Source organism: Brassica oleracea, chromosome C3 (genome assembly GCF_000695525.1).
Source record: "Brassica oleracea var. oleracea cultivar TO1000 chromosome C3, BOL, whole genome shotgun sequence".
NCBI classification, from domain to species: domain Eukaryota; kingdom Viridiplantae; phylum Streptophyta; class Magnoliopsida; order Brassicales; family Brassicaceae; genus Brassica; species Brassica oleracea.
The window spans coordinates 55085580-55103981 of NC_027750.1; the positions used below are offsets into that span (position 1 = coordinate 55085580).

The following is an 18402-nucleotide window of genomic DNA, read 5'->3' on the forward strand; positions in this document are numbered from 1 at the left end:
GTAACTCTCTATCGCATAAAGAAGCGTTGATCAGGCACATTGCTAACATGGCGTAGACCAAGCGTGAGTGACACGTCGCCAGTAGGGTTTGTCCCAAACCTTATAGCATTACCACCATCCATGTCAGTATCATCAAATCCTCCAATACCTTTCTGACACGTAGCAACCGCCGAAAACGCGGTTGAACCAGCGTAACTAGAGACTGCGGCAACGTTGGTACAGGAGGAGGAAGGGTCGTTTTCGTAAGCATTGATGTCGGATGATGATCTTAGACGGTGGCCTGTCGCTACTGCTGCGTCTGCGTCGGGTGCGGTTGTTGCTGATTGTGCAGCTGTCATTGAAGTTTGTGAAGTGGTCCGAACTGGAGTGAAGTTGCTATCATCGTTGTTGGGTTTTGTGCTCTTGTCGCTGTTGCTGTTTATTGTTTCTTGATCTTGTTCGTTTTCTTCTAATTCTTTTGATTCTTGTTGATACATTTCTTCCACCATTGGTTTCCATAATCGAACCCTAGCATTTATGAACCAATTTGATACCTGAATAAAAAGACAAAAAAGTATTCACCAAGTTAATGATAACAGTTACTATAACGAAAGAAATAATGGACTCCTTTTTATTTGTCATTTTGTTATTTAATGTATGCAAGAAATTGAGGGTTTCTTGAAAGCTACAAACTTTGATCTACTTGAGGAAAATGGTCCCTTTTCAGTTTTTAATGTCTATCGCTCTCTCTCTTCTCTCTTCTCTCTTCTATATGTTTGTAACGAAACGAATCCCAAGAAATGTTAATAGTGAGTGGAAGGCAAAACACATGCAGTGTGATTGGTAAAAGTAGAGTATCAAACCAAACGAAGGAAAGAAACAAAACCCATGCAAAAGATCTATCTCAAGTTAGTTACTCCTACTAGTTAGTGTACTCAAGACTCATGCATGTTGCTTCTTTCCTGAATAGAAAAGTTTGGTATAACAATCTTTCTTTTGTGAGGTTAACTTCTAAACACTATTAAGCATATGCTAACTAAAATGTCAAATTCTACGTGTATAGGTAATCTGGGCCGTTAATTAAAGTGTTATCTAGTTCTAATTATATAAAACGAACTTCATTATATATAACCAAAACAAAACTTCACGATAGTACATATATATAAGTATATAGAGAGTTAGATTATTTCAAACTTAAATGTTTGACCGTGTTTGGATTCACAAGTTAAAAATGTTAGGTTCATATATAAGGAGAAAAATTAACGTTATTTTATTCTATCGAACATCTTACAAATTCTAAACCCAAAGGAAACTATTCTTTATGTTTTCGTCTATAATTTTAAAATAAACGTTTGACAAAATCATATGTTTAATTTTTTTGTATATATGAAGCTGTTTATACGTGGAAGAAAATTTGACAAATTCTAAAGACATATTACTAACAAGGTAATTCATCAGTAGTCCAGATTGTGACTCCATGAATTGTATATCTAGTTAAGAAAGATACCTGGAAACATAGCTTGCTTAGAACATAGTTTTTTTGTGCACGAACTTAAAACATAGTCTAGTATTTGCTTGATGAAAATAATTATTTTTACTGTGTTATGCTTATGTAATAGAGATATACTATATATATTTCCTATATAACATTCATATTTTTATACTGACCTGATTTCTGGATAAACCAGTCTGGCGAGCCAAGAGGTGCTTATCGGCATCGCTTGGATACCTGAGAAAGATACCAGAAAATGACATCACTCTCTCTTTGCCCTAAACATAATCTAAATGATCTTCTTTATATTTTCTCCGTATACAACACAATCAAGTATATGCAAGAAAAAGTACAGGCTTTCTCTTTCTTTTTACTAACAAGGGCGTGAGAATCTAAGAGACAAAAGAAAAGCTGATGATTACATAGCATAGATCCAGTTCTTTTTCCTTTTCTGTTTTGTTTTTACTCATAAAGCAATTGACAGAGAGGTAAAAAAGTACAAAAACACTACTCTTTTGCTTTATTTCCATTTTTTCGATAACTCTGACTAACAAAAAAATAGCAAAATTCCACTGACATAGATCTAAAGAAATCACTGATGAAATAACAAGAAATAAATGCGTTTGCTCAGTTGTTATAAAAAATAATTTATTTTCATCGTAAATGAGTTTTTTTTTTTTAACACCAATCGTAAATGATTTATAACAAGAATTAAGGAATAACGGGAAAGGTAAGAAATAAAAGAATTTACTTACGGGTGGAGAAAATGCTCGAAGAGCCAAGCTCGAAGGATATTAACGGAGCGTTCAGGCAAACCGCGTTGTGGCCGCCAAGCGTCTTGTTCCATCATCCCCATTTGATGAAACGCACGTTGCTGACGCAAACTCTGTTCTAGCAAACGCAACCGTGGCGTTTCGCCTTTAGTTAATCCGGAAGAAGATATTCCGGCTGCATCCTTGTCCCCAAGAAGTTCACAGCTCTGCCTAAGTTGAGCCGCAACCGCATCTTTAAGGCATCGAAAATGCCTAGACATAGCCTTTTGAGCCAAAGCGGTGTACGGTAACGCAGCACCGTGGCCCATTACTATGTCGAAAGAGTTCACAACCATCTGCATTTGCTCACAGTAATGGTTGTACCGTCGGTCCACCTGCCAACAAAATTAAACTATACATTATACAATCCATACATATTTAATATTTGCTTTTCCTTTTAGTCAATGTTATCGATAGCTTGTGTTATATTTCACGTGATTAATATATAGTTTAGAGATCTTTTCACGAGCAAGTATATTTGTGTACGAGTCTCATCGATCAAAATACTAATGATGAATTTTTTACAAGAAGAATACTAATGATGAAAAAACAAATGAGAGTACTAATTAGTTACGTTAGGATGAGACAGTAATAAAATTTGAGAACCAGAGAATATACTCCAAAGTTTTCGTATCCTAGCCCAAGCATAAAATAAAATACTTATAGTGAGAAAAATAAGTCAACTAAAAAAGAGAACTATTCAGATAATGGGTAAATAATTAAGTAACGTTAAGGAATAGACATAGAAGATAGTAGAATATATGGTAATGATTTTTCTTTGATTAATCGATTCTACCAAACGCTAAGCATCAATATATTCCTCAATATAACTTATAATACGACTGCCACACGAATAAGTTGTTTAATTTTTTATATTTTTTATATAAATGATGGTAGCTAGGATTGCGTAATCAGACTCTAGCAAAATAATCAAAGTTATGACCAGTTCTTATAAATTAATCGTTTCAAAACAAAGAGTTCAATCCAGTCATATCACGTTTCTTGTCCCTTCGTTATAATAACTTTTGGATCAATTGAGTATTTGACTAAAATTATATGAATTTTATGGGACTTCATGAAAAGTTTTTACGTAAAATGTGTTACTATCATTAAAGGACCAAGTAAAAAAAACCAAAATTGAAACTAAATTAAGGAGACATACCTCTTCAAGCATGGTGAGTAGCTTCACTTTCCTTCTTTGATGCTCAATCCGATCAGACGCCGACAAAGGAGGCTGATCCGTCATTGCTCCGGCCGACGATGGAGAGCCACTGCCACCGTCGCCACCACTAGTATTAGGGTTTGAGCTGTTCGTAAGTTTGCTTTTCTTAGAAAATCCTCTTCCAACGGTACAAAACTCCTCCAACAACTCTTGAGTGGCCGTCGTGTACCTCGAGTTTCTTATGATATTGATCGCTCCTATGGAAGAAGAAGAAGCAGCCGGAGATGATCGGAATTGATGTTGAGAGTAGTCAGCTTGAAGAGTCTTGAATTGACTGTGCTGATGATGAGATGATGTATTAGAAGAATTGTTTCCGTAGTATATATTTCTATACTCTTCCGCTTTTGCTGCAGCCTCTAAAGACGACGAGAGAGATAGGGACAAGCCTTGTCCACCGGTTTGGCTGTTGTGATGATGATGATGGTCGGAGGAAGAGGGAGACTGCCACGTCAGTTGTTGGTGATGATGCTGATGTGGAATCTGATGCATAGACATAGTATTAGTGTAGCTTTGTTGGTGAGATGGATTTGGTAGTAACATGTGAAGAGTTGAAGAATTGTTGTGGTGGCTTCTTGTGGTGGTTGTCGATGCCGGAGACGGTGGTTGTTGCGGTGGCTGCGGAGGATTCATTAAAAATAACTGCATGGCAGCGGCTGAATCGCCCGGAATATTCTGATGTTGCTTCTCAAGAAACTGTCTATTTGACCGGAAAGATTGGTCGTGGTCAAGATCTCCTCCGCCTACTGCACCGCTGCTTCCGGGAAAGTTAAACATAACTGATAGTATTCCGGCAGTTTCATAGACCGGAATACTACTTCCGGCGACTGATGATTCCTCGTCCATTTTTATTCTTTGATGTTCTTTTGCTTCTGCTGAGCTGTTAAGCTGGTCGAATTTAATCGGTCGAATCCATTAGAGAAGCTGATGATTCCTCCTTGGTGTTGTTGATGATGATGGTGGTGGTAATCTTGGGACATAGAATTATTGTGAAGAGTCTTCAAGTAGTAGTAGGAGAAGTTTTGGTTATTGCCATGTGAATCATTCAATCTTCTTCTTCATGATATAATACAAAACATAACTAAGAAAGAAAGACAAAGAGAGAGTCAACAAGGTCTTATGCTGTTTTCAAAACTAAATACATCATCTATAAGACTATAACTGATGAACATAACCATATAGAGAGAGCAGATGAGAAGAGAATACCTTTGGAGTTTGCTGCTGAAAAAAAAGAGAGAGAGAGGTATAGGTATCGTTTTCTCTTTCTCTCTGGCTTTCTTTTTCTGGACTCTCCTTTTCTTGTTTTCTTTGTTACTAAGAGTTTATTCAGGAATTCTTTAAAAATATAATAAAACTTAGAGAAAAATATGATAGAGATAGAAGGCACTATTCTGTTTTCTTCTCCGCCTTACTTTTTAGCCCACCAATCTTCTTCTTTTTTAACTCACCAATCTTCTTCTTTAGTTTTTGTTGTTGTCATCAACTTCTTAAGAAAATATGGGCAATTTAACGTATTAGAAAAAAATGTTATACAAAATAAATATGTGACTAGCTAATATTTTAAATAAAGTTAATTTCATTTTCAGTTGTAAAAACAATACTATCTCTTGATTTCCTTTCTATTTCTTTGCATTCATGGTTTCCATCTTTTCTTTAATTATGCATAGATTTTCATATTGAGTACTACATCATTAAATAAAATACTATTTTGATGACTTCATCAGTAAACAGAATAGTATAGTATACAAAACAGAAATATTATGCTAATCACACTATTATATTTGTCAATACAAATTGATATACTTTATAAATTTGATATAAAATATAAAATACAAAATGATAGAATATAAAACATATTAAATAACTCAAAAATTTAGTCTTAGATAATTTAAATATATATTTTTTTTTCTTTTTTTTTTGTAACTTAGGCTAATTTAAATATATTCGGATTACAATTAAATGGAACTTTTATATAAACACAGTAAAATATAATTGTTACATATATAAAAAGATAGTAACATATATTGTAGGAAATATAGAAAATATTCTAACTATTTTCTGGTTAGTTTATTAATTTTTATGCTATGTGGTTATTTGTCTAAAATCATGCAAAAATATGAAGACACTGCCATATTCTCCAAATACTCTCGCTATCATTTTTCTGAATACCCTGGGTTAACTCGCAGATAGAGTCAATTACGTCCATTCAAAACTGATCCTTGTTGGTGCGTCGCTCATCAATCGTCAGATGACATTACATAGGTTAGACCTCACATCAATCATCCCCAATAAAAAGCTAAAAACCAATATAGTTTAAAAGCTACATATTTATTTTAAATGTGTAGACTAAGCTTATAATACATATGCGTGAGCTTTAGTCCTTCCTAGGAATACCATAAATGTTCTTTGTGAATCAGTCCTAACAAACTAGTATTCTGGTTTCTTTCAGACATTTTATTTGTATTTTTATGAAAAATCAGATTAACTTTCCTTATACGGAGATTATGATTCTTTTAATACGATAATCACTATACCAAAACAAATGAGTGTGTCATAATCAATTGATTCTAAGTTCTAACCACAAGTTAGTCACTTACAATCGGCTTTTCGTTGAAGTGACCGTTAACGTTAGTTAATTAATTAGCATTTTTATTATCTCGTAACCTACATAGATCAATTATGTAAGACATATAATTTTCAAAACTAGGATGGTCTAATTTTAAATAACAATGCAAGAAAATGCAAAATAATTCATATCCAACCTAGCTTATTTTTTTACCCGGACCATCGATCTTGAAAGCATAATTTTTTTGCTACTTGAGGTTCTAGTACGATGAAACTCCGTCTACATTTTCTACTCATTGGATAGAAAATGAAAGATGGACGTTCGCACTCACCGGACGTGTTGTTTGGCACGTGTTGAAGGTAAGAGGAAGGATTAGAAGTCAAGTTCTCACAATGCCAATTAGGTATGTGTGGGGATAATCTAGAAAACCGATGAAATCGACACATAGCTGATTTTTGGTTCAACAAATTTGAGATCGATGTGGCTGCGTTTTTTTTGGTTCTTATGTTAACTCAATATAGAGGATCACGTCTGAGGTGGTAACATGGAGTAGACAATTATATAAGTTTTTCAGCACACTAACAAAATGATTTCATTAAACTGTATAGATGGATTTTTTTTCTTCTCAAATATTCCTTAGAAACAATGCAAAATTGATAGAGTATAGTGAAAATCAGCAGAAAACTAGTATAAAGGGGGAAATATGTACATTTCATGGTTTGGCGATTGAAAAATTCTAAACCAAATAAAAAGGTAGATATTTTCCTTTCGAGATAAGCGTTTAGATTGGAATAAAGGATTTAAACAAGCGGAAATAGTCTGAAAATTTTATATGAGCGCACTAACGACAAATTCTTGAGACCGATATATGTGTGAACGAGAGCTCAACATCTTATATATCATGTGTTACTATTTTAAAATCAAACAACTTGATTGTTTTAAATTTTTATAAATATAACTTTCTCCAAATATATTAACCTTAATTTTACATTAGTTAGGGAGTGAGGATATTGAGATTCATCTCTTCAACTGAAGACTTATCTCGTATCACGTACGTCTTACCTAATTTTTTTTATTATCAGATTTAAATTGTCTTGCATATCCCATATACGGTTATATAGATATTTGACATTACAACGTATGTTATATGGGATAAATAACTAATGGAAATGTCGAAATTCGAAAGTAATAATGTAAGTCCACTTTTATAATTTACACATTGAGACTTTTTTGTGACATGACACCATGCTGGAATCTATCATTATAGATTAATGTTATATTACCACGAAACTAATGGATTCATTTTTAGTTAATAAAACATTGTGATAATCCTAGCCACTTTTGTGAGGTAAATTTCATGGTGTGCTGTCAAAGTTAGACAATATATATAACAAGGTCCTTTTGTATTCATGTAACACTAGTAATAAATAAATGTTTATGAGATTGTTTTAATTTTAGCTGCAATTTTTTGTAATTCCAATTGTAAACCTGGAATAACAATTGACAGTTCAACCTTCTTCCCTCCTACCAATATATCTTTCTCTTTTTAATTCGTTTTTATTTATTTTTCCTTATAACTCAATATGGTTCTCTTTAGGAAAAAGAGTTTAATCGGGTGAGTCTCTCACATGAATCCCACCCTCCTTTCACACTTATGCACAACCATCCGTTGCGTGCTGAACCTCCTTTTTCGCACGTGTACGTGGAGAGGATCTTCTTCTTTAGGCATTTATACTCTTTACCCACCAAAGCCAACTGGTAATGGCTCTCTTCTATTGATCTGCTTTATAAAATCTTCAATGATGTCAAGTCTCTAACCCTGAAAATATTTATTATTTTCTTCATTTTTAACACGTTTCTCGCTTCTCGACCTCACATACACACATTCATCATAAAGTCGTTTTTGTTTTCTATAAGAAAGCCAAAGACTTATAACTATGTAATATTTTTTTTTTTTGTAATCAGAACTCACAAGACATTTTATACACTTTTTTCTGTGAACAAGAAATTCTGATGGTATACGAATTCTTGATAATGGAATGTATACCAAACTACATATATTAAAGTGTTTTTATGTAAATATATAGCGTTATATGTTTCATATTTACATGATATAACAACATTTTAAAAATTGATTTTCAGATAAAATGTATCAGTTAAAAAAAACTAATCGGAGTTTCCCTAAACATAAAGTTTCGATATGATCAGATGGTGTGCAATTGCTAATAGTTAGAAGATAAAACCACCATTAAAAAGGAAAAATAGAAATAAGCTTCTTCTTTTTTGTTGAAAGATATCCAAAGAAGCTTTTCTTGACTAAAAGCATTTACAACGACCCATAATAGATGCTCATAGCCTCAAAGGTTTGATTTATTGTCTTGTCAATATATCATTTGATTTCTTATCCATCAATCTTTTTTAAAACATATCATCCATCCATCCGTCCATCAGTCTACGTCATATGATAATGCTATTCCTCATAAGTTTGTGAGTTGACATATGGTGGTTAGTGGTTTAAGATTATGAAATGGATGACAATTTGCCTTACCGAATAAATAGAGTTGTCTTTGCCAAAATGAACGTGAGTTATATGTTTGCGTTAATATCGGTTTTAACATCGTTAAAATTTTGTTTATATTCGTTATATCCTAACTCTATGTTTCGACTTGCCAAGAACTTTTATTATTTTACAAAATCAAAAATACAATAAAGTCGATGAGAAAGAAACAAATAAATTTGAATTTTTTACATGCATGAGTAATGGGAGAGCGAGGCAACAAAGGGGTTGTGAAAATGGCAGTGATGGTCCCTTCTCATTCCATTTCTTGTCCTTTTTGCGTCAATCTAGTTGTTCCTCTCATTTTTATTTTCTATTATCTTATCTTTTTATTTTATTTAACTGATTTTGTAATAATTTTCTCGCTTTTTTTATTTGTTTTTATCAGTGCCTTTTAAGCACTGGTATTCAGCGACTTCATTGTGTTTTTGTCTAATGGTGTGTGACCACAAGCTCACTACGTGTATTTAGTTTTTTTTTTTGTTGCTAAAAACTTGTATTTAGGTTTGCTATTATGACTTGCGCATTTGTTTCTGGTTTCAATACAAAAATACATATATGTGTATATGAATGAAACGGGGAACTATAACTATTATGAGCCGGCCCAAAGATTTTGGGTTATAGACAGTTTAAAAGGATTTCTATAGTTTGGAGACCTGGATTTTATATTTTTTACAAATTTTGAGGATTGTTTATATATAATATTTTTTCAAAAATTTTAGAGGTTTAAGGGGAATATTTCATCCGGCTTGACCGGAGTACTATCTTAGGGTCTGATTGGTAAGGGCTGTAGCTTTAAAATTTTTGCTGTAGAAAAAAATCTGTAGATTTTTTGCTGCGGTTTTAGATTTTATTGCTGTAGAATTTTATGGAAAGCACTAAAAAATTGCTTTGGATATTTGGCTCTGCAGAGCACTTGTACAGCTGTAGATTATTTCAAGAGATGTGGTTTTAAAAAAAAATTTAAAGTTTGATTGCTCTGAATTTGGTGCTTTAGAAATAAATAGGGCTGTGGACATCACCTACAACAACTACCAATCACCCCCTTAGTATATATATGAGGGCATATTAGTACATCTTGTGTATGTAAAATCTCATGTGTATTGAGTATATAGGAATATAGGAATATAGGAACTTTTACGTACGTCTCCTTTTGGATGAACGAGTGAATACATTAATTACTTACAGAAATAAAATTTCTATATAAAGTAATTGTAATATCCCGAGTTGTGATATATGGAAAGGTTTAAGAAGATTGATATGGTTACCTATGTCATCAATTTATTTTTTCTGTCACACTTCCATTTAGAAATCCAGAGTTAAGTGTGCTTAGGCTGCAATAGTGAAATGATGAGTGACCTAGTGGAAAGTGATTCGTGATACCGTGCGAGTGAGGCCAAAACACAGGAAAATGTCTGGTGGTGATTGCACGATTAGTAAACAAGACTTTCGATCCTTGGAAAACAATTTAACGCACCCGTGGACGGTCGGGGAGTTATAAGTGGTATCAGAGCTGGTTAGCCATTTCGATTCTGACCCGAAAGGCGCCTTGAGACCTGTCGTGAGCGCAACGAAGACGTTGCGTTCTTTGAGAGGGGGTGAATTGTAACATCACGAGTTGTGATTTATGGAAAGGTGTAAGAGGATTGATTTGGCTACTTATATCACCAAAATTAACTTACTTTTTCCGTCACACATCCGTTTAGAACTCCAAAGTTAAGTGTGTTTGGGCTGGAGTAGTGAAAGGATGGGTGACCTATCCGGAAGTGATTCGCGATGCCGTGCGAGTGAGGCCAAAGCACGGAGAAAAATCGAGTGGTGATTGCATGGTTAGTAAACAAGAATCGGGCCTTGAAAAAAATTAACGCACCGCTCGTTAAACGGGATGGGCCCACGGGCCGAAAGAACGGGCGTGGGTAGCCCATTACCCGTGGACAGTCGGGACGTTATAGTAATTTTGATGTAGGCGTAATGAAACGAAATATATATAAGGATCAAACATCGAGTTTTGAGGGCATTTAATAAAAATGTTGAATAGGGAGATCCCTCACCTAATGGTGCTAAGCTCTAACCGATCAGATTTTATCCGCGAGCAACAATTATTATAGATGCGTGAATTAATGTAAACTGAGAGTAAAACGACGAGAAATAATTTAATTGGCATTTTCCTTAATGTTTCTATACTCTTCCCTTTCATTGGCTGAAAATATTGGGATCATTCTGAACGGAAACGTTTACTCGAGAGCCATGAGTTGGTAGATAGGGACAACGAGCGTAGATGCTTGTGACATATAAACAAAACTGGTCATAGTAAGTGGAAGTTATTTATTTATATTATGGATTACACAAAGTTCCTTACTAGACTAAAAAGAGTCGTCATCTTCTTATAAGTATAGTTATCCAACTCAATCTTCTTAGAAGTTATATTCAGTTTGAATTCAGTTTTTCACCTACTACGAAGTGACATGGCTTTAGTATACTAACTCTTACCTGGTCTAGTTTTCACGAGCCTAGACTTTGGGTCCATTGGAACATCTATAACAAGACAATACCGATTTCTAACATCAAAAATAAAAGTAGACTATAAATATATTTTCATTTGTTAAAGTCAGGTACTTTTTGCTACTCTTTTTTTTTTTTTAGCAAACCTTATTTTTATAAAATTCTTACTTTCCATCAATGGAGAAAGTGTACGTACATGAAATTGAATTCATTCACGCTAAACAAACAGCTATTACAAGGAAGCAAATCAACATAGAATGATAGAAAAATAGGGGCATAAAAAACGCTAAAACAACTAATGATGTCGAGAAGTCCTCTAATCTCAACGACCATCGAGTTGTAAAGTGAGATGACGCTTTGGAAATTAGAGACCACAATCAGAGATATAAATACCAAGACTGAAGCAGCAACAAGTGCACAATCAACAATCTTCAACATGGCTACAAAGCCTTTGATTAGAACTTTAGTGTTAGAAATATCTCTAATCTTCAACAATACATTCCCTACACCAGAGCCACATAAAGTAGATGATAAAATTGGGAGAAGACCAAATTCCATAAAAGTGAAATACCACAAAGCTAGAACTGAGCACATAAGAACTTGAATACCACAAAGCTAGAACTGCATACTGCAGTAAAGGATCACACCAAGGAGAGAAAAAGAGATATATCAAAGGAGAGTTCAAGATACCAAACCAATGATATCAACTCATCACCTAATATTAAGTTAAAGAATCTCTGAGATACAATGGATTAATGGAAGAGGAAGAGAGACGGATATGGAGATGGGGATCGAGCAAACCATTGTTGAATCAAAAAATACAATGACAAGCATAATGAACGGGAGAGGAGGATATATGAAATTGATGGAAGAGAAACGGTGAAGAATCCAATCAACGCACCAGTAAAGGAACACATTGCATCCTGCAAAAGATAAGCACTTTGAGACAAAACTTGTGTCATCAACATACACAAGAGAAATAACACCATCACTGAACACATGCACCAAATTCAGCAAAGGGGATTTCAAATCAGGAGTTTTTGAAACAATTGAGAAGAAGCTCGAAAGTGCAAGACGAGTCTGTTACAGAGAGTAATACATACAAGTACAATGATTTTATTTATTTCACAAAGTATTGCAACATGATAATAATGAATGTTTGTCTTTGCATAGATAAAGTGCCTTACTAGCTCTTTTCCGAGTTGACAAAAATGTCACTCCAGACAGAGACACTAGCCTAACACGTTCCTAGATCAAACTAACCCATGAACCCCATTGACCCCCTCATGACCCCTAGCCCTTATGCTTTGTGTCTACTCTCATTCAACACCAAAGCCCTTATGCTTACGACCTTCTCTTGAGGTGGTGCCTATCCCAAGGCACGTCTCTGTCTACTTATACATCTAGATTTCATGGCTTACCCTTGCCAACTTCTCAAGGAAGAGATATTCACACTTCCTTTATGGAATATTTCCAAAACTTCTTCAAAGCCTTTTGGAAATCTTCCCTTGATGATTTATCTTTTTCCAAGGTAAATCATAGCTTGCTTAGCCTCCAAGTATCTTGTAGTTTTGCCCTCATCGGCTCCAAGTCCAGTCTTCAAATCAGCTACACAGCTTCACTTCAGCTTCACTTCACGTAGCACTTCTTGTACGAGTTCATGTAGTACTTCACCGCTTCATGTAGTACTTCACGACTAGTAAATGGACACCTTGAGGAGTTGTTTTCTTCAGCTTCTAAAACTCAGTCGTCACTGCACTAAAAATATCTCCTTTGATGATTGAGTTTTAGAATACATCACTTATACACTTCTTCAGCGCACATACACTACTTCAGTGCCCAGACACTGCTTCAGCTCAACCACCATGCTTCCTGTTGTACTCAGTCTTCAGTCTTCTCTCTTTCCTTCAGGATCTTCACCAGTGACTTAGGTGACCCGCTCTGATACCAATTGAAAGTGCAAGAAGGGTCTATTACAGAGAGTAATACATATAAGTACAATGCTTTTATTTATTTCACAAAGTACTACAACAGGATAATAATGAATGTTTATCTTTACATAGATAAAGTGCCTTACTAGCTCTCTTTCGAGTTGATTAACATGTCACACTCCAGACAGAGAACCTAGCCTAATACGTTCCTAGATCAAGCTAACCCAAGAACCCCTCTGACCCCCTCATGACTCCTAGCTCTTATGCTTTGTCTCTACTCTCATTCAACCCCAAAGCCCTTATGCTTACGGCCTTCTCTTGAAGTGGTACCTATCCCAAGGCACATCTCTGTCTACTTATACATGTAGATTTCGTGTCTTACCCTTGCCAACTTCTCAAGGAAGCAATTTTAACAAATCTTCCTTTATGGAATATTTCCAAAACTTCTTCAAAGCCTTTTGAAAATCTTCCCTTGATGATTTACCTTTTTCCAAAGTAAATCATAGCTTGTTCCTCCAAGTATCTTGTTGTTTAGCTCTACGTCGGCTCCAAGTCCAATATTCAAGTCAGCTATGCAGCTTCACTTCACGTAGCACTTGCACTTTTTGTACGACTTCATGTAGTAATTCACAACTGGTACATGGACACCTTGGGGAGTTTTTTTTCAGCTTCTAAAACTCAGTCATCACTGCACTAAGAAAGCTATGTTGAACAGCAGAAGAAGCACGAGATTGAACGGTACGAGAGGATCCGGTGGTTTTGGTGGAGAGTGAGCTTCAAATGGCACAGGGGAGACGTACACGGTGGCGGATCAAGAGGAGGGCGGAGTTGGAGTTGCAACGGAGGAGACATTGGAGACGCATGGCAGAGTCGAGATGGAGGAGATGCAGGGCGGAGTCGCCACAGAGGAGTCAGAGGGCGAGTCGAAACAGAGGAGACGGAGGACGGATTTGCGACGGAGGAGACGGAGGGTGGAATTGCGATTGAAAGGAAGAAATCACCAAAGGAGCCATGAGAAGGTTGAGCTGCTTCACATGAACCTTAGATTGGAGCGACAAGAGGGACAAATGAAGATGGTGGCTTCAAGCGAGGAGATCTTCTTCTGCTCTATACATAGCTCAGATGAAAAAACAAGGAAAACAAGATTCAAAATTTGAATCTAGATCAAAGATTTGCAGAGAGAATTCTCTCTCTACATTTCCCCGATGTTTACCTTATTCGTATGGTTACTTTTTGCTAGACTATAAATATATACTAGATTATATATATATATATATATATACTAATCAAGATTTTGTATTTTTATATCTATATTATTAAAAGAGAAGTACAAATACAAATTCACCATAAATTTACAATTTATTTATAAGTCAATGTCATTGAAGTATTAAATAACCTTAACTTTAAGTAATCATTGTCTTTTCCTATTTTGCTAAATCATTTCCTAAATCAAGTTTAGATAAAACTTTGTGGTCAACATATTTACTAAAATGATTTAGCTAAAGTTTAAAAAAATTCAAGTTTAAAAACAATTTTTAATAATATTATGTAATATTTCCCAAGTATCATATAATCTCCATGCATTTAGATTGTACCTAAAATATATGTATTTTGAATATTCCAGATATATATGTTTAACCATTACGGTTACCATTAATTATTTTCAACAATAAAATCTATCTATTCTAAGATTTAAATATTTTTGAATTACTTGTAGAATAATATGTATTGCTTATGACAGGATATTCATTTTTAATCTATCTAAATCTCACATAATATATATATATATATATATATATATTTCTAAAATATATTTTTAACCATTTCAGCTACTATTAATTATTTTTAACGATAAAATCTATGTATATTAAGATTTAAATATCATTGAATTACTTGTAAAAAAATATTAATGTTTATAACTGAATATTCTTTTTCTGATGTATCTGAATCTCGCAATATAGCTCATATCTAATCAAAATATTTAAAATACTATTAAATTTGGGAAACAATTTCGTGTTAAAAAAATATTATTCAAAAACATATCAATGGGTTAATATTTGTCGAAGGTTTAGTATGGCGTATATGTCAATATTTTTTTATAGCATTTGTACTATTTAATTATTGCACTTATAAGCATTTTAAAATATGATAATATTTAAAATATTAACTAATAAATATTTAAATAATATTTATGTATATAAAAGTAAAAATAAGAAAATGCACGCAAGCTCTAATATTAAATTAAAAACTGAGAGCATCTATAGTTTTGACAGTTATAACAGTCAGAGTTTTATGATATACACACTAGGATTGATATACAAAGACTGAAATTCAGGTATATCTATCACAAAGATATCATAACTAAAATCGATGACTGTTATATGAAAAAATACAATGCTCCATGTATATTCAAACCCAGCTCCCCTCTTAACGTTAATAATTAACGAAAAAGAGTAACGAAAAAGAGGGAAAATGATTTTTTGTCTTTTGTATTTTGATGTATAAAGTTTCAACATCTCAGCGAGTTAAGTCATGCGCCAGGCATGACTGTGACTATATAGTACATGTAAGTTGTAACGAAGTAAGACTGTATAGAAAATGACGATTGACTTGGCCATGATGTGTTTCTTGAGGAAGAAAGAGGAAGAGAATGAAAAAAAAGGAAGCTAAAAAGATACCATTTAGTGTTTGTCTTACTTGGAAGATAAATGGCATCAAATCAAGAAAAACAAAAGAAGCAAAACTGTTTTTATGTGTGAAGGTCCAAGGGACCAACATTCTCATGGTCTGGAGCCTCTCCATTTCCCAATACTATCTTTGCATTTATTTTGCATCTAAAATAGACCTTATATAATTTCGCCTTGTCTAAATTCATTAAGACCAAAGTTAGCTAGGACCATTTTTCTAGCTTTTTGGATCTCTTGACCGTTTTATAACAATCTGCAATGATATTTTCCTACATGAGATAACATTATAGTAAAACAATTATTGCAATGATTTTGATGAATTATCAAGTTAATGACTGTGAAAGTTATGACTAAAATATAAAAGATTTATCTTAGAAGCGCAGATGAAATTCATTAAGTGTATTATTCAGTGTTCGTACTTGTGGCTAGCGACAAAAAAAAAAAAAAAGACTCTCAAGGTTTGCTAGTTCATAATTCACATCTATAAAAACGATCAGGGAAAACGCAAAACACATCTCAGTTTAATTGGTTCAAGTGGGAATCCCGGCATGGGATGGCCACCTCCATGTGGTATTCGTGGTCCATGTCTAGATCAACGTGTATGTTCTGTCATGTATCTTGACCACTTAAGTTTGCCAGCCTGTTTCATCACCAAACCTCAAAATTCACTATCTCTTTTTATGTTTAACATAAGAAAAATGGTACAAGGTCAAGAACTGTTAAAGTCGTATATACTAAAGATCGAATCCGTTTTCATAGCCCAGTACTACAATCTGGGCCTTAAAAGGTTCCTAATGGACTAAACTGTTTAGTCTGAAACTACAAAGATTGATCTCATAATATTAGTAGAAAATTACTAGAATGTTATAGAAAAGCTGGTTTATTACTAGAGTGTTATACATCATTTTAAAATTACTATAATGTTTGTATACCCCTAGTAAATGATAATAAAGACATTTGGCTAGTTTTTTATAATTGAAATTATTTTTAAAAACTAACTCCACATCGGTAATAACAATCCACATCAACAAATTCATCGTTTGGTTATCTTCTACCTTCTTTCTTATTGGTCAGTTTCTATACTGCATGGATAACAATTCTTAACCTAACACACAAATCTCTCTCTCTGTGACGCCTCCTTCTCCTCCAATCCATCACGTTTGACCTCCTTACCACCACCACCATCGCCATCTCTCCTTCAGCTTGTCACCACCACCACCGCTCATTCACTCGTCACCACCACCATCTCCATCTTTCCCATCCGCCATCATTCGTCACCACCACCATCGCTTCTCAGATTCGTCACCACCACCATCCGCCATCTCTCTCTCTCTCTCTCTCTCTCTCTCTCTCTCCACTCTCTGTTTCTCTTCTTCTTTTCCACTCTTGTAGTGCTCTCTCCCTCTCTCTTTCTCTCCTTTGAATCTGATTTTGATTTGTTTTTTTGGTAAAGGAAGTTGGAGGAAGCACAAGAGGCCTGACGAGACGAGGTGACTGGAGGTCTCTCTTTTGTTCCATCACCGAACTTCCGCAGACCAAGGTCTCTCTTCCTCCTCCTCTCACTTCTTTTTACTTATCTTCATCTCGCAACATTGTTGGATTGTAGTGGGATTTGTAGTTGTTAATGTCCACTACTTTGGATTGTTTTTTGCTCAAGGTTGAGGCGGAGAGAACAGATCCGGAGGCAGGAGGCGAAGAGGAGGTCCGAGAGAAGACAGAGCCAGAGGCTGGAGAAGACAGAACATCGAGGCGGCTGAATTTTTTTTTTTTAGGTCTAGTTTTTTTTTTAATTTGGTTTAGTGTAAACCGAGATAGGGAAATGTAGTGGTTTGATTTTATTTTTAATTTCTGGTTTAGTTTTGTAAGCCGGAATGGATTCAACAGAGACGACACAGAGGAGTTCATTGAAACTTGGATACATGGACGAGTTATCACCGGAATGGTGCAGAAAACCTGTATATTTGGTTTTCTATGTAAAAAACATAACTCACCTATATATTTTGTGTTTGATTTATGCTATGTTGACACTACTCAGTCGTGTCATTTATATACCTCAGGATTTATGCTATGTTTACACTACTCAGCCGTGTCGTTTACGTAACTCAGTCATACCTCAAACATAACCTAAAATCAGAAAATATTTAGATAACTCAGTCGTATCATTTATATAAATCAGCAATACCTCAAACATACCCTAAAATCGGAAAACTGAATTCAAGTACTTTAAAAAGTTATATTGAAAATCATCTTATCAATATCAAATGAATATAAATCAACTAAATGTGTATAGTTTCTTGAAGTTAATACTTTAACTTGATCTTGAGATATATGTTCTCTTACAATCAGTTATACAATTCTTATTTACAAGACTCTAACTTTAATATTTTCTTAAATCTAGACCTCAAATCATAAACTATAGAATTATAAAGTTATAAAAATTATAAAGTTTATCTTTAAACATTAAATCTGATATATTTTTATTATTTAAAGTTTAAGGTTTAGGTTTATAGTTTAGAGTTAAACTCAAATTTTAATCATTTAAAAAATAATAATCTTTAATTTAAAATCCTATTTAAAATTTTGATTTAAACCCGTAACTATATTCTTTAAATTTAAGCAATTTTTAAAACAAATTGAAAAGAACTAAAATTGAAATT

At 34.1% G+C, this 18402-nt stretch overlaps 1 protein-coding gene and 1 long non-coding RNA gene across 3 annotated transcripts; one reads left to right on the top strand and one right to left on the bottom strand.

Annotated features, from left to right (window-relative positions):
* Positions 1 to 6: 6 nt before the first annotated feature.
* On the bottom strand, positions 7 to 4702 carry LOC106336186 (BEL1-like homeodomain protein 2). The gene is given in 5 exon segments (XM_013774937.1): positions 7 to 533; positions 1648 to 1708; positions 2227 to 2618; positions 3446 to 4366; positions 4369 to 4702. Coding segments are annotated over 5 exon segments (2013 nt in total). The 5' UTR covers positions 4483 to 4702; the 3' UTR covers positions 7 to 8.
* A 12048-nt stretch (positions 4703 to 16750) lies between these two features.
* On the top strand, positions 16751 to 17739 carry LOC106333828. 2 transcript variants are annotated; one of them, XR_001268475.1, is made up of 3 exons: positions 16751 to 17285; positions 17403 to 17517; positions 17603 to 17739. It is a non-coding gene; the product is annotated as an uncharacterized LOC106333828 (long non-coding RNA). The 2 variants fall into 2 exon arrangements; XR_001268474.1 differs by having other exon boundaries at positions 17403 to 17703.
* Positions 17740 to 18402: the final 663 nt, after the last annotated feature.